Genomic DNA, 24,754 nt, shown 5'->3' with positions numbered 1-24,754 from the left:
TAAACTCTCATCATGTTATATATTATATATATAATTTATATATCAATAATATTATATATTATGATACATATCATCTCAAAATAATTTACAATGTTTCCTTAATTATGAAATTACTTGTTAAATTATTCATTTTTATAGAATGCTTGCTCCTAACCTCACCTCACTATCCGTTATATAACTAGCTTAAGAACTCTATATTTTTCCCAATCCTTATCTTACCCCAATTGGTCACCGGAGTGAGAACAGATGTCTAACGCATCAGACTCACCTTCGACACCAACATATATGACTAGTCACAACTGACTGGACCAGGCCAGGACTGCTCTATGATCAAGGATGTGCGGCTCTGGTTTTTAGGTTCTCTCTATCCTACCAACAGAGAAGGTTCCCAACAAGTCCCAAGTATTTTTATTTGATTTAATCAACTATCCTATTATTTTTTTTTCCTAATTCCCAAAGTTATACATCCCTCTCACAAAACCTGAGGCTACACTGAACCCATAATTTCCCATCAAATTAGTATCACGCACCCCCAACTTATTCCAACAACTAGATTCATCAATTTCCTTCAGAGCGCATCATAACCAATATACAAACAGGAATCATTTCCAGGATCATCAATTCAATGAAATTCAGTTCAGCAACACAAGTCCAGGTAGATTATAACAATCACAATCAAACATAGAGAATGAACCAAAGGTTCAAAACATTCCAAGACCAAATACTTAAAACAGAGACAATTAAATATCAAACAATATATCACAGTTAAATTTAACATGCATAGAGCATTAAAACAAAGTTAATTAGTGTACAAAGGCAATTCAACATATTTTCTCATAAATTCAGGAATTAATCAGAACAACAAAATACTTATATAGTTAGCTCCCCTTACCTCGAAAGCTAAAAATCAAAATTCAAAGAATGCCCCCAATGGTGACCTTGACACTGCGCTCACTGGACAAAACACCAATTTGGTGATAGAATAAACTTTTTAGAGCTGGAACATAATGGACAAAAAAGTGAAACGTGGAAAGTACATGCAACCAAAAAAATTGGTTGCCCTAGGTTAAGAACAGTAAAGAAGAAAAGGGGAAATTTTCTTACCTGACGAAACAAGAAACCAATCGGATGGTTTCGTAGCTCTTGACTCCAGGAACAAGGAAGCACCACTAATTTAGGATTCAACCGGTGGAATTTGCTGGAATCCTAGAGAGAAGTCAGAGAAAATTCTGATTATGGTACAAGGGTTCTTTTTAGAGAGATAAGGGAAATGAGGAATGAAAATCTGAATTGGGGAAGGGACCCCTCTCAAGGCCATGTGACCAATTCGAGTGAGTTTGCTGCCCTTATTAGGCCCAATGACTTATTTATTTTTCTGAGGCCCTTACACTAACACTAATAAAAAAAGATTAAAAAATAAAATAAAAATATTATGAATTGATATATGATATTTAAAAAACGGTGTGAATGTCAAATAAACTTAGTTTATACAAATAAAAAAAAGAGAGACTAAATTGAATTTACTTAACATCAAATAAAACTAATTAAAAGAATATGAAGTTCAAAACGAATTAAAGGAATAAAAATTGGAACAAAATAATAATTCAATCATTTTGAAACAACGGTAAAGAGCACGATGGCAAATCATTGGACATTTTTTACATTGGGAAAATACTATATAACTTAGGTATTTAATGTAATGTAATTAATATGTACTTCTTACATAATTATGTGTGATTTAGAGGAGTTCCAACGTCATTTCTTTTGTTGCTGTTGTTTGAAATTGTTAGTTCTATTCAATTATCTGAATAATATATAAAGAGATTCATGTTGTATCATCATAAACTCGCGTAAGAATATCGATGCAACTATTTAAGAAATATTGTTAATGTTTTAGTACAAGGTAAAAACCATGAAAGTCAACACTTTTTGCATTTCGATTTACTTGTTAGAAGACAAGGATGATTATAACTCTAAATTCTCCGACCTTATAAATATCGAACCGTTCTGATTTGTTACTCGCCACTTGTTAGAGATGGCTGTTTCTCCAGTTAGATATCGTTCCACCCTCGCATGCTCCTTCTGCTGCCTTTTCTTTCTGGCACTTTGCTCCCCTCTCACCGCCGCCACAGATTTCGCCGGTTCAGCGTGCCTCGGGGTCTCCCCGACCCAGTTCGCCGGCTCACTCACTCAAGTAATCACCGCCATCAAACAACTCGCGTCCATTCTCTCACGCTTCTCCATGCCATTCGCCGATTTCCGCCTCGCCACTGCCATCGCCGACTGCCTCGACTTGTTCGACATCTCCTCCGACGTTCTCTCCTGGGCCCTCTCCGCCTCTCAGAACCCCAAAGGTATCAAATCTAAACACTGTTGTAAATCACACTACCAATGAAAACTTGTTGGAGAAGATTATAAGAATTTAAGGTTGTTACAGGGAAGCATAACAGCACGGGGAACCTGAGCTCCGATTTGAGGACATGGCTAAGTGCGGTACTTTCACATCCACAAACTTGCATGGAGGGATTCGAAGGGACGAACGGCATTGTGAAGAGTTTGGTATCCGCTGGCATCGGCGAAGTGGTATCGTTGGTGGAGCAGCTTCTTGCGCAGGTGGTGCCCGTAAACGATGAATTTGAAGCCAGCCAGGAGCAATTTCCTTCGTGGATTAAACCCAGGGAAAGGAAGCTTCTGCAATCGATTGGAGTGACTCCTGATGTTGTGGTAGCTTTGGATGGGAGTGGGAACTACGCTAGAATCATGGATGCGGTGCTCGCGGCACCTGATTATAGCATGAAACGATTTGTGATTTACATAAAGAAAGGTGTTTATTTTGAGAACGTGGAGATCAAGAAGAAGAAATGGAACATCATGATGATTGGAGATGGGATGGGCGCCACTGTGATCTCCGGTAACCGGAGTTTCATCGACGGTTGGACCACCTTCCGCTCATCTACATTCGGTAAGTTTGCCATTGATCATCACTCTCACTCTCATGCTACTCTCTTCTTCTTTTTCATATTTCTCTTTCTTTTACTAATACTTACTGTTCATAGTATAGACTGCAGGGTTAATTTTATCAAGAGAAAATATACTTTGATATAACTTTTACTCTCATTTAACACGTTATTTATCTTTTTCTTATTATAAAAAAATTAGAATATGTTAATAATTTTTTAATAATAAATTATGTGTTAATATTTTATTAATTTAATTGAATTTATTTTCAAAAATCATTTAAAACATACAAATCACATTTTGAAAAAAAATTGTCAAAATAAATTATTAAAAAAACATTGTTCTTAATAAAAATTATAACAAAGGAGTGTAGCATGCTTATCATTTCATTAACAATAGTTTTAAATAATGAAAACAGGTAAAAGAAGGTAATTATTTTTAAAAAAATGGGCATGGATTATGATGCAAAATTTGAATACTTGCATTGAATTTCGGTGGAATCTCCATTTTGAACATTTTGGTTGCCTGGGAAATTGGGGGAAATGTTCACGGTACTCTTTTCTTTTGTCGTTAGCGGATGCAGACATATTGAGATTTTTTTAATAAAAAAAAGAAAATACATACATACTTTTTTAATTTGAATTAATAATTATTGAATTATTGTTTAACAGGCTAGCGCTTATATATATAAGAATTTTTATTTTATTACTAATCTTTTTGACATTTTTTCTTAAGTTATATGTTTGTTATACAAAGTGGATGTATACATTCTTAACATTTGATTCGATGAAGTTTTGAGATTTATATGTTATTTTTATTTTGTAAACTACTGTTTAGTGCATTTTCATGTAAAATAAAAGGAACAATAGAGCAAAGAATTTCTTTAATGAAATTCTTTTTTAATTTCACGGGATTGATTTGAATACTTGCGTCCTTAAAAATTTTATATTTTTTTAAAAATTACAAACATCGTTGATAGTTGTTCTTTCGAAAATTTTAACGTTTGTAATAAAATGAATATTCTAAATTTGTGAAAGATGAACGTTAAATGTTTGCATCAAATGTCTCAGTCAGTCACTAATGCAAAGCGTTTCAATTTCTGTTACGTGTGTGTGTGTTTTATATGGGAGTTGATGAGTCGAAACCATTAGTTTCTACTTCCATCCTACAATCATTTTATTCGATAATTTAATTTATTTTTAAATTAAATAATTTAATTTAATATTTTATTACCATACATAGTGTCAAAGATGTAAAAATAGTTTTTTCCTTATATATATTTTAGCTGGCAATTCATTTAGAGCTTTATATTGTAATGAAAGGCGAAAGGTAATGCGACAAAGGAAAAAGAAAAAAGAAAAAAGAAAAAGGAAAAAAGAAAAGCAATTGGCATACGAGGGACCACATTACATTATACACTTTATTTAATATATTATTTTTCATTAATATGTGAACAGAGTATAGACAGTGTCACCTTCTTTTTGACCTGTACCATGCCTTAACCTTTTAAAATTGTTTTTCCAATTTTGAATCGAGACGAAAAAAATAGTAGTAAAGTTATTTTGAACCTAAAATGGTCCTAGGTTAATACCTGGCTTTGATATCTTATTTTTTTAAGGTTTGCAAAAATTAACAAATTATTGCGAATCATTAAATACGTGTTTTTAACTTTTCTTACATAAAATATTTATGAGTGTTGAAGAACCAACCAAGATAATCCACGCAAGCTAACTCGTGCTGAATCAGCAGAAACATGAATGCAATTGTTCTGCTTTTAGGAACAGTCATTTTTGAACCAACAAACACAAGATTGGAAGCATATAATTTCGAGATTTAACAACCTTAAACAGTAAGTAGGGCCTTAGTATTTAATCACACTAGCTACTAACCATCTAACACAATCCAGTATGCAACTAACTCATAATTAACATTAAATGAGCTCGTTTACACAATTAAAATTCTCAATTAACTGACTGAAACGTTCAACTAAATTCAGTCTGATACTAAAAATGTGTGTGCAGCTGTGAGTGGCAGAGGGTTCATAGCAAGAGACGTTTCCTTTCAGAACACGGCAGGGCCTGAGAAGCACCAAGCAGTGGCGCTGAGATCAGACTCAGATCTCTCTGTGTTCTACCGATGTGGGATTTTCGGTTTCCAAGACAGCCTATACACCCACACCATGCGCCAATTCTTCAGAGAATGCACAATAACAGGCACGGTGGACTTCATCTTCGGCGACGCCACCGCCGTCTTCCAGAACTGCTTAATACAACCGAAGAAGGGCTTGCCAAATCAGAAGAACACGATCACAGCACACGGTAGAAAAGACCCAAATGAGCCAACGGGTTTCTCATTCCAGTTCTGCAACATCACTGCATATTCCGACCTTGCACCCGTCGTCAACACCACTCAAACGTATCTGGGCAGACCCTGGAAGACTTACTCACGAACCGTTTTCATGCAATCGTTCATGAGTGAGGTGATAAGGGCAGAGGGGTGGTTGGAGTGGAATGGAAACTTTGCTTTGGATACATTGTATTATGCAGAGTACCTGAACACTGGGGCAGGTGCTGGCGTGGCGAACCGTGTGAAATGGACAGGCTACCATGCATTCAATGATTCAAGCCAGGTGAGTAACTTCACGGTGGCTCAGTTTATTGAGGGGAATCTCTGGTTGCCTTCCACTGGAGTAACCTACACTGCTGCATTCAAACCTTAACGCAACACTGCCACGCTTTCTTACTCTTTTCTACTTACAATGTATTCATGTGGTTCTTTATGGTTTCTATCAGAGAAAAAATATAGGTGTGTTAATGCCGATATGGGTCCGTCCTCAGTTCAATTAATTACGACTTTATTACTGTTAATGATTTGAATTTTGTGAACGGGATGGAGACAGTCTTGTGTTGAATTGCACAACAGTGCAGCACATGCAGCTTCACCTAAGTTTTAATGGAGGTGTCATGTAATGTTGATTAATTTATTATTGATGATTACGATCATTTTTATCATAATATTTTTAGTATTAACGTACTTCTTTAAGATAATACCTTTTTACTTACTTAATCATTAATTAACCGATATAATGACGAATTATGTGTCGTCAACTTTTGTGAATGCGAGATTTATCAGTGATTAGATAATTCTGTCATTACCAGTGAATAGTTATTAAATTAGAAAATAGCTACAGTGTGATTGTCTCATGAGTGATATTTTATTATTTCTCTGTTCATTTTCTATTTTTTCAACCCTCTTCTCTCCCTTACAAGGTATCTGTGAAGTCACGCTTTGATCAGAAGAAGTAACAAGATTCAAAATTTACCTATGAAGTGAGTTAAAATCCACTTCCATTTATATCGGATAAAATATAATATATACAAAGATAACTAAGATACAAGTTTATTTGCTTACCTTTACTCTCGTTTTTAGTGTCGGGAATAACTTGAACACTAAACTATATATATATATATATATATATATATATATATATATATATATATATATATATATATATATATATATATACACCTGCTTCGTGTAAACGTCTATTACTGCTCGTTGACCTGATTAAATAGATAAAAAACCAACCTTCAAAGAAAATTATTTAATGTGTTACAAAAGCATGCACACATCCTAGATTCCCTTAAGAATAATTAATTAAGCGTAAAATTTTAAGAATAGAGTTTTTTCACTTCCAAAATATCAAACACTTACTACACCGCTGTATTTAAACAAGTAGTTGCTCAGTCTTAATCCCCAACAAATAAAATGAAGCAATACAACTAACTTTTGGCTATGGGGTTGCATAAGATAAAGGTTACCATTTCTTGAAAGTTGAAGTCATGAGATAAAGCATGAAGGTTTCGTTGTCTTTGTCATTCTATTTATCAGTCACCGTCAAATAGTCTGATAGTACTTCACTAATAGCGGTGACCCACTCTTGGTTTCTGACTACTCTGGGAGTTGGAAGATGTTACGGAAACTCCGCAATTGAAGTATTGAAACTGTTATTCTTCAAGTGGAACTGTCAACGTACAAAGGTCCCTTCAATTAGAACTTAATCTCCACCAACCATTTCATTATTTTCACCGCTATCCACAAAAAACCAAAACAGAATGACCCAAAACACAGGCAATGTCTTCATTTCTTAGATCATTCTCTTTCACCGACACGTGTTTCAGTATTTCTACATCAACTTCATAGATAACCATCACTCTGAACCAAATGACGGTTCCTTTTCGGGTATCACTCATTCTTACTTCCCATCGTTCTCGCCAATGCCAATAATATTAATACCCTGTTGGTCTGCGAGTAAAAACAAAAGAGGTGACCCAACCTAAGCAGAAATATTGGAAAATTAATATGGCATACGTTAATTTTTGTGCACCACATGCATCCCCTTTGGCCTCAAGCCGATTTTCATGTTACCATGTTTGAAAAGGTAGTCCAATTGTCTACCCTCTTTATGTTAAAGGTTAAAAAAATCCAAGTCCGTGCTATTTTTTTAATTCTAATTTCTATTCCATGTTCACCAACTGCCTTATTTATCACGAGTCAAAAACTGAAACTCGTCATCTCCAAGTTTCATTTTATCAGCCTCTCTCTTCTTACTGTTCCTGTAATAGTAATTTCATGGCTATTCCTAAACTTTTCCTCCTTCTTTTAGCACACTTCTTCTCACATGCCATAGCTGTTAAGTCCTCCTCGAATGCTTTCACAATCCCGACATTCCATGCAATGCACTCTTCCTTAAATAGAACAAACTTATTTCATGAAGTCAGCTTCGATTCATCTAAGCTTTCCATCTCAATAAACATAAATCCAAACATCATCAACACCCTCCTTCAGTCCCTCCAAGCAGCAATATCTGATGCCACAAAACTATCTGATCTATTAAACAATGCAGGACACTCAAGCATCATAGAGAACAAAATAGGAGCAGTCCAAGACTGTAGAGAACTTCAACAATCCACCTTAGCTTCTTTAGAACGATCGCTATCAGGGATCCGTTCCCAAGACTCCAGAAAAGTAGTTGATGCAAGAACCTACCTCAGTGCAGCCCTCACCAACAAACGCACGTGTCTAGAGAGCTTAGATTCTGCTTCGGGTACCCTTAAGCCAGTTCTGGTGAATTCTGTGATCAACTCTTACAAGCATGTCAGTGACTCTCTTTCAATGCTCCCTAAGCCTGAGAAGAAGGCTTCCCAAGGACACAAGAACCGGCGTTTGTTGTGGCTGTCAAGGGCAAACCACCGCCTCTTGGAAGGCAATGATGGGGTGCTTGTTGTAGCTGCAGATGGAACGGGGAAGTTTAGCACCATCACCGAGGCTATCAACTTTGCTCCAAACAACAGCGTTGGTAGGACAGTAATCTATGTCAAAGAAGGGACTTACGAGGAAAATGTTGAAATCCCAAGTTATAAGACCAATATTGTTCTGCTTGGCGATGGAAAGGATGTCACTTTAATCACTGGCAGCAGAAGTGTCATTGATGGCTGGACCACTTTCAGATCTGCAACTCTGGGTAAACCCTTTATGGATGGAACTATTAATACGCCTTATATGCTGTACATTATAACTCTATGAATTCATCACTGACTAATTTGGTTTAGTTTCAGTTAATTAAGATGCACTTTTACCATGAGAGCTTTTATACTGTAAAGCCTTTTCAATGACAAGAATATTGAACTCTGTTAAGTTCATAGGTACTTGTGGAAAAGTGGGAGCGTCCGAAAATAATTGAGGTGCATAGCTTTATTTTAAATAAAGCAAAAGCTAAGACACAGTTGTTAGGTGTTATTAGTGTTACTTAATATAATCTTGTGATAAGACTTTCCATTAAAGATCAATATAGATTAGCAACATAAAATGGAAGTTGCATGACCATTGTCTCTTTGTTTTTCAGCGGTCTCTGGAGAGGGTTTTCTTGCACGTGATATTGCTTTTGAGAACAAGGCAGGGCCAGAGAAGCATCAAGCAGTTGCCTTGAGAGTGAATGCAGACTTCACTGCTTTCTACAGGTGTGCCATGTATGGTTACCAAGACACTCTCTATGTTCACTCCTTTAGACAGTTCTACAGAGAGTGTGACATTTTTGGGACCATAGATTACATATTTGGGAATGCAGCGGTGGTTTTTCAAGCATGCAACATTGTGTCCAGAATGCCAATGGCAGGTCAATTCACTGTCATTACTGCACAGTCCAGAGACTCCCCTGATGAGGACACTGGCATTTCAATCCAAAACTGCTCCATTCTAGCTACCACAGACTTGTATTCGGATTCTGGTAGTGTGAAAAGCTACCTAGGAAGACCATGGAGGGTTTATTCTCGTACCGTGTATCTTGAGTCCTACATTGATGCATTTATTGAGGCAGAGGGGTGGACCCAGTGGTCTAATGATGAAGGCTTGGACACTTTGTATTATGGAGAGTATGCCAACTATGGGCCTGGTTCAGGGACAGATAACAGAGTAGATTGGGCTGGGTACCATTTAATGGATTACGACAGTGCCTACAACTTCTCAGTTTCGGAATTTATCATTGGTGACGCTTGGCTTGGGTCTACATCATTCCCTTATGACAATGGGATTTAATTTTTATTCACAGAGGGAAAATGTGTAAAATGAAAAAGGTGACATGTATTTGTATTATCTAAGTTCAATGTTTTATCATAAACGTCTTATATTGTATGAAAAAAGGTGCTTGAAGCCAAACAGCTAAAATTAAAAATAAAATGAATGATTCTTAGCATACATTTAAAATTGTACTGTAAAAGTAACATTTTCAGGTTTTTTTTATTATTAATTTTTAAAAATTCACAGCCATTCCTTAGTGAGTGAGATGTTTTGTCCGAAATTTAGGGTGGATTACAGAGGCAAACATGATCCTAGGATTGGAAAAGGATGTTGGATTTGTGTTACTGGTTTAGGAATGGAGAAAGAAAAGAAGAGAGAAGGGGATTGAAATGGGTATCTAAAATTGGTGGGGAAGAAGGTGGAAATGTGGAGAGGAGAGGAGAAAGTGCAGCATCACACGTTATTTGGAAGGTTGAGAGTGAAATGGAAAGAGCTGAAACATCTCTCGTCCACTCTCGCATGCAGAGAAAAAACATTAAAGTTGGAAGCGATGAAACACAGACAAGGTGTAAAAAGGAGTCAGAGGCATAGCGTCCCTTGGATATCTTTCTACCTTTCTTCTCCGCGAGTGGTTTCAATTTGAAGCTAAGGCAGAGACCTGAAATCCTCTGCCTTAGAGAAACTCTCACAATGGCGTTTCAGGATTTTGACCTTATCTCAGAGCGGCGGAGAAACGAGAAGAAGCAGAAGATTAGGAAGAGGATCATGATCGGCGTGGTTTCTTCCATCGTCCTCGTTGGCATGATCGGTGCAGTTCTCTTCGTCGTGGTTAAGAATGATGACACTGGCCGTGGCAATACCAGTGGCAAGAGCACTAACAAGGCACGTACCAGCCATTCACCGCCACACGCTCAAGGTGACTCGCCCAAGGAGCAGGTGGCGCACACGGAGAAGATAGTGAAAATGGTGTGCAGCTCCGCCGATTTCAAGGACAAGTGTGAAGAGCCTCTGAGCAAGGCCATGGATAATGACTCCAAACTCTCGGAACCCAAAGACCTTCTCAAGGCCTACGTTAAGCTTGCAGAGGAAGAGGTTTCCAAGGCCTTCAACAAGACCCTGTCCGTGAAGTTCGACAGTGAACAAGAAAAAGGAGCGTTCGAGGATTGCAAGAAGCTGTTTGAGGATGCCAAGGATGACATCGCAACCACCATCTCTGAACTATCGAAAACCGAGCTCAAGAATATCACTGACAAGAGTCCTGATCTCAACTCCTGGCTCAGTGCTGTCATCTCCTTCCAACAGACCTGCATAGATGGCTTCCCTGAGGGAAACATCAAGACTGAACTTGGAAATCTCATGAACGATTCCAAACAATTCATCAGCAACTCCCTTGCCATTGTCTCTCAGCTCGCATCATCTCTTTCTACATTGGAAACAGCTGCCGCCTCATCACACGGTCGATCCTTGCTATCTCAGTTCTCCAACTCCCCGGCTGCTTCTCTCGACCAAACCGATGGCTTTCCCTCTTGGATCCACAACGATGACCGCAGGATCTTGAAGGCCGTCGATAACAAACCTCCACCTAATGTCACCGTGGCAAAAGATGGAAGTGCAAACTTCAAAACCATCTCCGAAGCTTTGAATGCCGTCCCTGCAAAGTTTGATGGACGGTAAACAAACCACCTTCTCTCGCCAACTCCCTTACTTGTACGACGTTTTCATGCCTCCCGGTATATATAATATTCAAGGTGCTGTGGAAAATGCAGGTATGTGATTTACGTCAAAGAGGGAATATACGACGAGCCAGTGAAGATTACAAAGAAAATGCAAAACATAACCATGTACGGTGATGGATCCCAAAAGACAATCGTCACTGGCAACAAAAACTTCAGGGACGGAGTCAGGACTTTCCTCACTGCATCTTTTGGTATGCATGTCACTATTATTATATTATGATGGATGAGTATTTAAGAAGCATATTAATTATGTTGATTAATTTAACATGTGTGGGTAAATGAACATGCAGTGGTGGAGGGAGACGGATTCATAGGCATGGCAATGGGATTCAGAAACACGGCAGGACCCGATGGGCATCAAGCAGTGGCGGCAAGAGTGCAGGCAGATCGTGCAGTGTTTGCGAACTGTCGTTTCGAGGGGTACCAAGACACTTTATACACCCAAGCACACAGACAATTCTACAGGAGTTGCATCGTGACGGGAACAATCGACTTCATCTTCGGTGATGCGGCTGTGGTGCTCCAGAACTGCATCCTGATAATTAGGAAGCCAAACGACAACCAGCAGAACATGGTGACAGCTCAAGGGAGAGAAGACAAGCAGCAAGCGACTGGAATTGTGCTGCAGAAGTGCACAATCAAAGCCGATGACGCATTGATCCCGGTGAAGGACAAGATAAGAAGCTACCTCGGAAGGCCATGGAAGCAATACTCAAGAACCATTGTGATGGAATCAGAAATAGGTGACGTGATTCACCCAGATGGATGGACAGCTTGGGCAGGTGATTTCGCTCTGAAAACATTGTACTATGCTGAGTATGGGAACACAGGAGCTGGTGCCTCAACCAGCAACAGGGTCAAGTGGCCCGGTTACCAAGTTATCAACAAGGAACAAGCTACACAGTTCACACCTGGTACTTTCTTGAGAGGCACATGGCTTCAGAGCACAGGAGTGCCCTCTACGCAAGGCTTGTACAATTAAACCTTTCCTTCCAAATTCATACCAATTCCTGTTCTTTAGGCACACTGGAAAATAAACCTCATGGTGTTCCTCGTTTTGATCAATTGTAATCTTTTTTTTTTATTATTCTTTTATTCTCTTTCTTAATTATTAAAAACATTATTTAATCTTAATTTGTAACTAACTACAGTGGTTGGAACAACTTGCTATAAAATTCTATCACCCAAAAAATAGAACAAACTATATTATATTTCCCCTTCTTCCTTCTTGTCAATAAAAAATTTCATTCTCAACCACTCTCCAGTTTCTATTTAGATGCTAGGATTCAACAATTTACGGACATTCAAATTTACTAAAAAATATATAAATAAAATTATGAGAACTTATTTAAAAATAATTTATGAACTAACAATAAAACCTAATAAACTACTTCCATTCATCTCAATCGATGCCTCCCATGAAGTCTTTTATATATTTTTTTCATTCACTTTTAGTTTTTGTAAACTTTATAAATGTGATTATTTGTTTTATCTCATAAACATTATATGTCTGTAATTTTTCTCATAATCATTTCTTCCTTCATATTTGTCTCGTAGACATTTTATATATATATATATATATATATATATATATATATATATATATATATATATATATATTTACTTTTTTTTACGTGTTTATGTATTTTGTTTTGTATATATGTTTAATTTTTAAAACAATTAAGATTAAATTGAAATAAAATATAAATATAAATATTAAATTAAAACAAAATAAAAGTATAAGATGAAATTGACATAAATGTAATGACACAATGACATGTATAATAATAATAATGTCAACTTTATACATAAAAAAAATATTTAAAAAAATAAAAACAATTAATTTTTTAAAAAAAAATATGACATGTCATGTTATTATAGAACTAAGGGTAAGACTTAATTTTTAAAATTTTTAAAAGATAGACTGAATTCAGAAAAAAAAAAAGTGAGAAAATTATTTGACAAAAAGTAACCGAAATAAGAATGAAATGTGTTAGAAGTGGAGAGAACAAAAATCGCTAGGATGGACTCCAGTCATGGTTCTGATACCATGTAGAAGTGGACTTTAAGTCTACCTCAATCTCACAAAACCGATTTGTAGGGTGAGGTTTGCACTCACTTATATACACTTAAATGGCCTCTAGTGAATGTAGGACTTCTAACAAAATGCAGTGATTCCTTGTTTACGAAGCAGTGATTCCTTGTTTACGAAGGCTTCCCGTTCGAACAAAGGAGTGGCGCGGAGGCCTCGAAGTCGTCTTCGCGTTCGCAAGAAGACGAAAATGAAGTGAAATGTATGAATGGACGAACGAAACGAAAAGAGGGAGATGAAGGAGATGAACGAGTTTTCAATTGTCATCCTTCATTATTTTAGGGCAAAAATCCCCGCTTTAAGTTTTTTGTGTTTATACCCTAATGCTTAATTATCATCCAAGGCATCGGGCATAGCCGCCACGGACGTTAAGAAGCTTAAAGACGCGGGCATTTACACTGTTGAATCCGTTGCTTATACTCCTAGGAAAGACCTTGCAAATCAAAGGTATCAGTGAAGCTAAAGTCGACAAGATCATTGAAGCAGGTAAACAAACACCTTTACACTTGTTTTTTTCTTATTGCCCGATTCTTAAATGTGAATGTATTGGTTTAAAGTTTTGTTGTTTACTTGCATCTTCTAAGCTGGTCCCTATGGGGTTTACCAGTGCTAGTGAACTACATGCCCATCGTGATGCAATCATTCAGATAACCACGGGATCCAGAGAGCTTGACAAGATATTGGAAGGTCAGAATCAGAAACAATTAAGACCCTTTTAGTGTTTTATTGTGTGTGGTTTGGAATTGTGAATTTCATTGTTCTAGTCTGACTTGATGTGATTGATTCTATTAGGTGGAGTTGAAACCGCTCCTATCACTGAGTTATAGGTTAATTTCGATCTGGGAAGATTCATTTGTGTCACACTCTCTGTGTCACTTGCCAAGTTAGTAGTTTAGATCCTTCGGTGCTCATGCTTCATGATAATTGCTCTAGTGGACTAGGGGTTAAAAAAATTGAGTCTGTGAAACTTTTGGTTCCTATCTAACTCTAATTCTCAAATCAAGTGAAACTTTGAACTAATTTTAGGTTCAGGCTTAGGACGTAGAATTATTAAGCATACTATATTTGGAGTTACTATTTTTTTTCTTTTCTGATTCTCTTTTAGTTTGGTGTGGCTATTGTCATAACAAATCAAGTAGTTTCACAAGTAGATGGTTCTGCAGTCTTTGCTGGACCTCAAATCAAGCCTATTGGAAGCAACATTATGGCTCATGCTACAACAACTAGGTATAACATGAGATACTGATAGTTTAGCTTTAGTTTTTCTCTGAGCTCATTCTTACCTGGATTTTAATTGATGACAGGCTAGCTCTTAGGAAAGGGAGAAGGGAAGAACGAATCTGTAAAGTCATAAGCTCTCCTTGCTTGGCTGAAGCTGAAGCAAGGTTTCAGATTTGTGCTGAAGGGGTTTCAAATGTTAAAGACTAGACAAGTTTAATTTTTTCCCCTCTTTGCTTGACTTTTTTTGTAAGGTATATAACTGCTGATTTTCACATATCCGGTGTCAAATATTGCATAATTTGCAGTTTGGTGATCGTCCGTTTCATTTCATCTGTGACAATGTCGGTTTGTATCTTTGTTTTTTGTGATGTTGATATTAATAAATTTGTATCGTACAGTTCAGTTGCAATCAACCAGAGATCCACCTCTACTAGGTTTTGTGCTGGCATTTGAACTAAATATCATATTTAAAGAATATATAGTCAAAACAGTATATACGTCACTGATATTAAAACAGGGGTTTTTTATGTGAGTTTTGGTGTTGGAAATTCCAGGGAGGGAAGCACCTAGTGACCTTTCTTCAATTAATTATTATATGTGCATGGGTGGCGTTTAATTGGTTGTCATTTGAAACCAACGAATTTGAATTGTGACAATTTTATTGGAATAGACTCAATCAAGCAATTCTGTTGGACTTATTTAACGAGCTACAGTTGCAGCATCAAGCTGTAGCTACAAAGATTTAAACGCTTCGTGATGCCAAAATTCATATTTTAGGTAATGCTTGCTAGCTATTAGATCTGTTATTCCTATTGTAATAGACCACATAGGTTTATGTTAATGTTAAACTAATAAATCAGGAAAACAAGTTAATGGAATGGGAGACTCTAGGTTGTATGGCTTCTTTTTCCTTCATGCATAGTAAAAAAATTTAGTCATATTTGGATCTATTTTTCCTAGTTGGCTTTTTGAGCCTATTATCTTTTCTGCTTTTTACTTTGCCATGTATTTTCTCATTGGCCGAAAGCAAGGTTGTTAAACTAAACTCATGAAAATCTAGTAAATTTGAATCGTAGACTCAAATAATAAATTTGTAAGAATTTACTTTGTATAAAAAATATTAAAATATTTATAAATAATATAATATTTTATTGTTATATAATTTTATAAATAATTTTTAATTTTTTTAATAAAATATTACTATTACTATTAGATTATTATATTATATTTTTAAGTAATTTTTATATTTTTCTAATATAATTACCATTTATAATAAATTTAATTAGTCAACATTTTATATAACATATATTACACTTTATATGAAACAACAAGATAGAGGGTGTTTCATCCTACACCTCCAAGCCTTCATCCTGCACCTCCAAAAATTTCACTTTTGACCTTCTGACAACTGATCCTGCACTTTTAACTTTTTCAAAAGTTTCATTTTTAACTCTAATAAATATCTTTCCATATTTTTTTCTCTTTCTTATTAAAAACACTATGCACCACCTTAATAATAATTTAATTTAATTTAAAATTCAAATATTATTTAATATAATTTTATATTTTAATAATTATTAAAGTAAGATTTATATTATAATAATAATATTAAATAATTAAAATAAAAATAATAATAGTAAAAATAAAAATAAAATAGTAATAATTAATTTGATTTACTATATTAAAAATATATTAAATTATATTAAAACATTAAATAAATTAAATAATTATTAAATTATATCTATATCCGAAAGTATAGGGTATCGGATTTCTATATATGGAAAATTTGTTAAAATTTTGTTTTTTATTTAATTTAATAATTATTTAATTTAATTTAATATTTTAATATAATTTAATATAGTAAATCAAATTGATTATTACTATTTTATTTTTTTATTTTTACTATTATTATTTTTATTTTAATTATTTAATATAATTATTATTATAATATAAATCATACTTTAATAATTATTAAAATATGAAATTATATTAAATAATATTTGAATTTTAAATTAAATTAAATTATTATTAAGGTGGTGCATAGTGTTTTTAATAAGAAAGAGAAAAAATATGGAAAGATATTTATTAGATTTTTTAATACTTTTATAATAAATTGGTTGAGATATGCTTTTTGGTGTGAATTTCAGATAAATTTTATGCTGGAAACATGTTTTTCTCATCTACTTTTGAAATCTATCATACATAATTTACATTTGTATTTATATTAATTGATGGGAGAATTATTAAAATGGATTTCTCAGCAATGACGAGGTAAAGGAAAATATTAAACACTTGAGAAGAGATCACATACTGACCACTCTTTACACCCCATTCCATTGGTGTCCATATCTTTGTTAGCATTTTATTTTGTATGTTGCATAAACCAAATTCCTACCATTTTCTAGGCCTTTGACGTATGGTTTCTTTCTGGAGCTGGAAAAGAGTCTCAAAGCCACATGTGAGGAGTTCATCATGTCGGATCCTTTGCTTTCACTCGTTACAAAGGTCCGTGTCTGTAACCAAACTATTTGATGTTTTGCCAGCCGGTGAACTAAAATATAGCCGTCGCTATAAAGCAAATGCACATTTAAATATATATGATTGTTTCTTATTACAAATTGTTCGTTTTTTGCCTGCTGCAAATCTTGTGTCATGAACATACGTTTGATTTTATTTTTTATTTATTATAACTCTCACTGGAAGATTCAACTTCTTTTATTGTCTTTGTAAGTGTATTTACTAAAGTTTTCATGTCTTTGTAAAGAGAAAGTGTATTTACTAAAGTTTTCATGTTGCCTTTTAGGTCACGGCACACAAAGTTGCATTATCTTCAGGTGGTCAGAATCAAAGGCTAGTGTCAGGTACCAAAACTCTGAAGGATCAAGCCTTCGGTACTCTAGAGAAGGTGTCTTGATTTGTTCATAAGGTAGGTCATTTCTAGTTATTTACATTATTCATTCATTGAACTACAGGACAGTTTGCTATTATATAGTTCATCAATATCATCACTAGCCAACGAAATTGTCCTTTTTATGGAACACGTGATCTTGCAGACAGAAAGCTAGAGACTCATCTACGTCTGAGTGAAGTCATCTCTAAATATAGAGTTACGGTGTGAACATTTTTCTGCACACCTATACTGTGACAAGTGCATCTAATCATTTCGTATTGTTTGATGGGAAAAACTTGCGTTTTTCAGTTAGTCAACTTTCTAAAATGTATAACGTGGTAGTTTCACTTGAAGATCTTTTCTCCATAGAAATGCCTTTTAATTAGATGATGATATGTTGTGAATTGATGCTTTTTTTGGGCAGAAACTTGGTTAATGTTGGTCGGAATTTGTTACACTTGGGTAGGCAGAATCGTACCGATCTAAAAATGTTTCTCGTGGTGTTCATGCAAACAAATATCGTGGAAGCCCATATCCAAGTCCAATCCTTGCTACAATCAGAAGGGTGTACCGCACCTCCAAGGGTTTCACCATACGCTCCGAATTTCCATAAATACTCTCGTCATTAATGAGGTTAGTGAGGAATAATTTTTTTTTATCGAATTAAGTGATTGATTGAACTTCATTCAATGAGAATTCGTGAAAGTTTATATACTTCCTTACCCCTGCACCCCCTTTCATTTTTGCTTTGTAGTGGTCCTTGAGAGAGATTATTTGTTGAGAAGTGTTCTAAGAGGTGTTGTTGTGTTGATGGTTGTCATTAGAGTTCGGGGGGAGTGATTTTTCTCAACTTTTTTTGCATAAAACATGTGCATGAATTCATTATAAATCTACAAAGTTTTAATCGGATTTTGAACTCTGATGAAGACTCAATCGGATATTGAACTCTGATGAACAGGTAAATGGATATCAAAATCTGATTTATCCTTCATTAAATGTCGAAATCTGAGTTTCCTTTCATCGAATTTCGATATCTCATGAAGGAGAAATTGGATTTCAACATTTGTTGAAGGAGAAATCGAATTTCGACATTCTAGAGTCAAAAAACCCATATTGGATATTGAAATCCAAATGGTCCTCCATTGGATCTCGAAATCTAATTTCCTTCTATCAGATCTCGAAATCCGATTTTTTCTTTATCAGATATAAAAATCTAATATAGGAAAAATCGAATTTTGAAATTCGATGGAGGGTCATTTGGATGTCAATATCCGATACGTTTTTTTTCGAATATAATTTTATAATTTTATTATAAATGTTTAATTTATTATATTAGTTTTCTATTTTCTTTTTTGTATGATGTAAAAAGATAAAAAATGCATATGAATTTTTTTTGTATAAAATAATTAATATGACATTTTTAAGTTATTAAAAAAATTTGGTATTTAAAATTTATATGAAAAATTTAAATAATTTCTTAGGTAGTTTTAAGTATTATTATTTTGATGTTTTATTTTTAAGTTTACTAAAAATTTCTTATGTTTTTATATTATTATAAATCATTAGACATGGAGGGATGAATTTTCTGTTATAGGTGATTATAGTCTAAAAGGAAGAATATTCTTACGGGACGAATTCTCAAATCAATTCTAGCATGCTATCATATTTTTCGTCTTTTATAAATGAGGTTGTCAAAAGAAATTTGACAAATCATTTCACAATAAATGAAATATTTTTCTCTTGTGAAAACGAAATAGAATAAGTGAGAGGGATTCCATATGATATAGGATTTGTTATGGTGACTGTATGATCAAATATTGTTGCTATGATGTAAACGATGTGGAAAATATAGAAAATACAAACCTGATGTATAACTTAGAACATAGGACCCCCGAAAATTTGAGTGTCCTTACGAGTTAAGGGGAAAACCATCTTGTAATGGTGATAAGTGGGTATTACAGGTGATATGTGGATACCACAACCACGATTTGGCAAAAACTTTTGTGGGTCATCCTTTTGCTGGTAAGTTAAATCCTACAAAATAAGGAGTATTTGTTGATATGACTAAAACTCAAGTAACACTTGGAAATATTTTTTTGACTCTTAAAGAATATAATGATCGTAATGTTACTACAATAAAACGAGTTTACACAACAAGGTATACATATAAATGAACATTGAAAGAGTCGACAACTAAGATATGATGTTGGATTGTGACAACTATATTCATTGGAGTATATGTGTAGAGGAATCTGAGGTTGTCAGTAACCTCGTCTGGACGCATCCTGATGCAATCAAATTATTTAATGTAATTAATATTGTTTTGTTGATGGATTCAACTTACAAAACAAATAAATATTGGTTGTTGTTGCTAGAGATTGTTGGTGTGACGTCTACTAAGTTAACCTACTCAGTGGTATTTGCATTCTTGTTAAGTGAATGAAAAAATAATTTCACTTGGGATCTTGAAAGGCTTAAAGGTTTATTTTTGACATCTGAGTACGGTGGTTTTTTTTTTTAATTCCATCGACAACGTGTTTCCTGACTCATATAAGTTGTCATGTCATCTTCATATTCTAAAAAATGTCAAAGTAAAGTACAAAATGTTAGTTGATTACGTCGATGCATGAGATGTGGTAATGGAAGCTTAGAAGAACGTCATGGATTGTAAAGATCAGTCTATGTTTGGTGATTATGTCAATCGCTTTGAATACACCTGTCATTCATGGCCTTTACTCTTCGAATATGTCAATAATACTTGGATCATTTCATACAATTCATACTTTCGAATGGTTTAGACAAACAACCTAATGCATTTAGGAAATACAACAACGAAGCGGTATGATTTAATGTTATATTACTTTATTTAGTATTTGATCATATTGTTGATTCATTTTTGTCAGGGTTGAGCCTACTCATTAGAGTCTAAAGAAACTTTTGGGGAATAATATGAGAGATTTTTGTTCTTGTTGGGACGCAATTCACGACATCAATATCTTGCAACATAATAAGATTAAGGTGCCCTTCAAAAAAAACCTCAATCTTATGAGAGAAACTTATAAAGAAATAAGATACACAAAACTTGTTGGACGAGTATCCATGTATGCTTTGGGACTCATTGTTGAAGAATTACAACGAGTACATCATATAGGATTGGATAGTACAAGATGTGATGCATATTAAGATGGACGTACAAATGTCCCCTGTGCGTGTGAATTAACATGTTATGACTCTAGTTTGATTTTTTTGGATGAATTTCATGTCATGTGGACAAGATTGAATATTTCATATATTGTATCAAATGAATCCCAATCAAAGTTATCCATTCAATGTGAATTTCAAATGGTCGAAAAACAATTTAAGGAGGTTAAAATTGGAGACAAAGTGACAATCAAACAAAAGACCTCTCATACATTGTAAGATAACGACGTTGTGAATCGCATCCCAACAAGAATAAATATCTCTTATACGGTTCCCCAAAACTTGTTTAGGCTCTAGTGAGCAGACTCAACTTCGACAAAACTGAATCAACAATATTATCAAATATTAAATGAAGTAATAAAACATTAAAACATACATATTCGTTGTTGTATTTCTTAAATGCATTATGTTGTTTGTTTAAGCTTTTACAAAGTATGTATTGTATGGAATAATCCAAGTATTATTAACATATTCAAATAATTAAGGTCATGAATGACAAGTGTATTCAAGGCGATTAAAATAGTCACCAAACATAAATTGATCTTCACAATCCATGACATTCTCCCGTGCTTCCATTATCATATCCCATGCTTCGACACAATCGAGTAACATTTTGCACTTTGCTTTGACATTTTTTAGAATATGGAAGTGACATAACAATTGATATGAGTCAAAAAAACACATTGTCGATGGAATTTATCAAAGACAAGTCTCTTTTGCTGAAATTATTTTGTTGTTCACTTGATAAGAATGGAAATGACACTAAGGAGGTTAACCCAATAGTTGTCACACCAACAATCTTTAGCAACGGACAACTAATATTTATTTGTTTTGTGAGTTGAATCCATCAACAAAACAATATTAAATGCATTCAATAATTTGATTGTATTAGCATGTGTCCAAAGATGTCACTTGACAACCTCAAATTCATCCACACATACTCTAGTGAATGTAGTTGTTACGATCTGACATCATCATCTGATGTTGCAACTTAGTTGTCGATCCTCTCAATAACCGTTTATATGTACACTTTATTGTGTAAACTTGTTTTATTGTAGTGACATTACGATCATTGTTTTCTTTAAGAGTCAATAAAATATTTTTAGGTGTTATTTGGGTTTTAGTCATATCAACAAGTACTGTTTGCTCAGTAAGATTTAACCTACCAGCAAAAGGATGACCCACTAAAGTTTTTGTTAAATTGTGGTTGTGGTATTCACATATCACATACAATACCCACCCACCCCTATTACAAGATGGCTTGCCCCTTGACCTGAAATGACACTCACATTTTCGGGTGTTGTATGTAGTAGGTTGTATATCGAGTTTGTATTTTTTATATTTTCCACCTCTTTCATATCTTAACAACACAAACGTCTTCCTTCCTGGTTGACCTGTAGCTTTATCTGATCTTATAATTATCACAATAAATCCTAAATCATATACATTTCCTCTCACCCATTCAATTAAGTTTTAACGTGAGAAAAATATTTTGTTTGTTGTGAAATTATTTGTCAAATCTCTCTCGATAACCTCATTTGTAAAAGAGGAAAAATATGATAACATACTATAATTTATTTGAGAATCCATTCCATAAAGATATTTTTCCATTTAAACTATAATTACAACATAAAATTCATCCCTCGACATCTAATATGATTTATAATAATCTAAAAACATATAACAAAATTTTCATAAACTTAAAAAAAAAAACATCAAAATAATAATAGTGAAAACTACCTAAAAAATTATTTAAATTTTTCATATAAATTTTATATACCAATTGTTTTAATAAATTAAAAAAAAAGTCATACAAATTATTTTATACAAAAAAAATTTCACATGCATTTTTAATATTTTTTATATCATACGAAAAAGAAAATAAAAAAATTAATATAGCAAATTAAATATTTATAATAAAATTATATTTGAAAAAACATATATCGGTTATCAAAATCCAAATGGTGCTCCATCATATATCGAAATCCAAATAACCCTCCAACGGATCTTGAAATCTTATTTTCCCTTTATTCAATTTTGAAACCCAAAAATAGAAAAATCAGATTTCGAGGAAAAATCATATTTCGAGATATGATGAAGGATCATTTGAATTTCAATATCCGATGTGTTTTTGACTCTCGGATGTCGAAATTTGATTACTCCTCGGATTTCGACATCTAATGAAAGGCAAATTGGAATTTGATATTTGTTTATCTCTTCATTAGAGTTCGAAATTCGATTGGGTCTTCATCAAAGTTCGAAATTTGATTGGATCTTCATCGAAGTTCGAAATTTGTAATGAATTCGTACACTTGTTTGACACGAGAAACTTGAAAAAAATCACTTTTTTATGCTCGAATGACAACTAACAACAAAACAAGAGTTCAACCACCTTCCTAGAACACTTCTCAAGGAAGAATTTCTTTCAAGGACCACCATAAAGAAGAAATGAGAAGGGGCAACGGAATGGAGTATATAAACTTTTAAGAATGTTTATTGAATGAAGTTCCATCAACCACTTGGTAAGAAAAAATTACTCGTCACACTAACCTCATTAATGACGAGGGTATTTGTGAAAATTGGGAGTGAATGATGAAACATGCAAAATAAAATCTTCAGAATGCAGAATAAAACGTGGAATCATTAATCTGAAATCCGTATAGGATATGCAAACAAGCTTGATAATTTTCTCTATTTTGTATGTATAGTAATTCGATAATTTCTTATCCAATTTTTACCCCCGGAGGATTTTGAACAAATAAGTAAAAGTGAATTGCATCATACGTATTCCATTGTTAATTTGTCCTTAAATATGCTAGTTTTTAGAGTGGATAATTAATAGGGAGAAATCAAGCCTGCATTTTTTCCAATTTTTTTTTTATATAATGGTTTTAACGAATAATTAAATTTAATCATTAGATTTTTTTATAAAATTAAGGCTAATTTTATCTTTTCACATTATTAATAATTTTATTAAAATATACGTCAGATGAGTTGTTAGTGTGTGATAAACATTCAATAACTACTGTACTTACCATGACATTTGTAAGGCCATAGGAAGAAACCATTTTCAAATAGGATAATGATACTTAGATAACATTTTTTTGACAACATTTGAACATCATCTACGTGTCATTCTGTGACTGGTTCATGGTGATATTTATGATTATTATTATTATTATTGATTGTGAATTGTGGTATTTATGATAATTTTGCACTAATCACAGAATGACATGTAAATGATATTCAAATGTTGTCAAAAAAATGTTATATAAATATTATTATCCTTTCAAATATATATATATATATATATATACACGTATATTTGTGTCTACAAATAGACACCGCACAATTCGGGTCATATAACAGTGATAGAAAATTAACGCAACGTGCAATTCAAGCACCCTTAATATGGTGACTTAAAAACCAAAATTTGAAGACTACAGATCACGTAAACAAGAGATTAAACACATGATTTAAAACATTAAAAATAAATAATGATACTTTAATAATATTTTTTTTTATTATTGATTTAAAATTATTTCACAATCAATAATAATTATAAATACTAATATATATCAAAATGAAAATGTCAGTGAAAAAAATTATTCTCAAATTATCATTATTTATTAAAAATAGAGTAGAAAATCGCTGTACATACAGATTTGCCCTTGATGGAGTAACTAGAGGCGCGCCATTTACAAGATAAAATTTTAAACGCCCCCTGATGCATTTTGATACAGTTAAAGCCTTATCGAGACTATACTCCAAAAAAAAAAAAATTAAGAAAAATTATCGTCGTCGGATAAGCTAGTCACTTGCCATGGCTGTTGTCGCCGGAGATCACTCCTGATGCATTGTCATCGTCTTCTCTCACCACCGCGATGTTGTTCGCACATAGACTCGGTCAAAACTGAACCCGCGTCCACCATTGCGGGTTGATTCGAAGGAGGAAAGCTTTCGCAACTCCCATCGCCCAGAAAACGTCCACGCTCAGAGCCTGCACCCTCATCGTGCCACGTGAAAGGGTTCGCTTCCTAGCCACCGATAAGCTTATCCCCTACCTACAAAATCCCTAGC

General features: G+C 34.0%; 3 protein-coding genes and 1 pseudogene across 3 annotated transcripts; all 4 read left to right on the top strand.

Moving 5' to 3' along the window:
* Positions 1–1,900: 1,900 nt before the first annotated feature.
* On the top strand, positions 1,901–5,972 carry LOC106769451 (pectinesterase/pectinesterase inhibitor PPE8B). The gene is made up of 3 exons (XM_014655077.2): positions 1,901–2,354; positions 2,438–2,962; positions 4,980–5,972. The coding sequence occupies exons 1-3, from the start codon at positions 2,036–2,038 to the stop codon at positions 5,675–5,677; spliced, it is 1,542 nt and encodes a 513-aa protein (XP_014510563.1). The 5' UTR covers positions 1,901–2,035; the 3' UTR covers positions 5,678–5,972.
* A 1,428-nt stretch (positions 5,973–7,400) lies between these two features.
* Positions 7,401–9,688, top strand: LOC106767405 (probable pectinesterase/pectinesterase inhibitor 12). Its single transcript, XM_014652287.2, has 2 exons — positions 7,401–8,482; positions 8,864–9,688. The coding sequence occupies exons 1-2, from the start codon at positions 7,483–7,485 to the stop codon at positions 9,550–9,552; spliced, it is 1,689 nt and encodes a 562-aa protein (XP_014507773.2). The 5' UTR covers positions 7,401–7,482; the 3' UTR covers positions 9,553–9,688.
* A 139-nt stretch (positions 9,689–9,827) lies between these two features.
* LOC106766516 (putative pectinesterase/pectinesterase inhibitor 45) lies at positions 9,828–12,459 on the top strand. The gene is made up of 3 exons (XM_014651237.2): positions 9,828–11,204; positions 11,301–11,461; positions 11,561–12,459. The coding sequence occupies exons 1-3, from the start codon at positions 10,225–10,227 to the stop codon at positions 12,250–12,252; spliced, it is 1,833 nt and encodes a 610-aa protein (XP_014506723.1). The 5' UTR covers positions 9,828–10,224; the 3' UTR covers positions 12,253–12,459.
* A 1,111-nt stretch (positions 12,460–13,570) lies between these two features.
* On the top strand, positions 13,571–14,577 carry LOC106766515 (annotated as a pseudogene).
* Positions 14,578–24,754: the final 10,177 nt, after the last annotated feature.

Source organism: Vigna radiata, chromosome 7, assembly GCF_000741045.1.
Source record: "Vigna radiata var. radiata cultivar VC1973A chromosome 7, Vradiata_ver6, whole genome shotgun sequence".
Classification (NCBI taxonomy): domain Eukaryota; kingdom Viridiplantae; phylum Streptophyta; class Magnoliopsida; order Fabales; family Fabaceae; genus Vigna; species Vigna radiata.
This window is presented reverse-complemented; position numbering and strand designations above follow the sequence as displayed.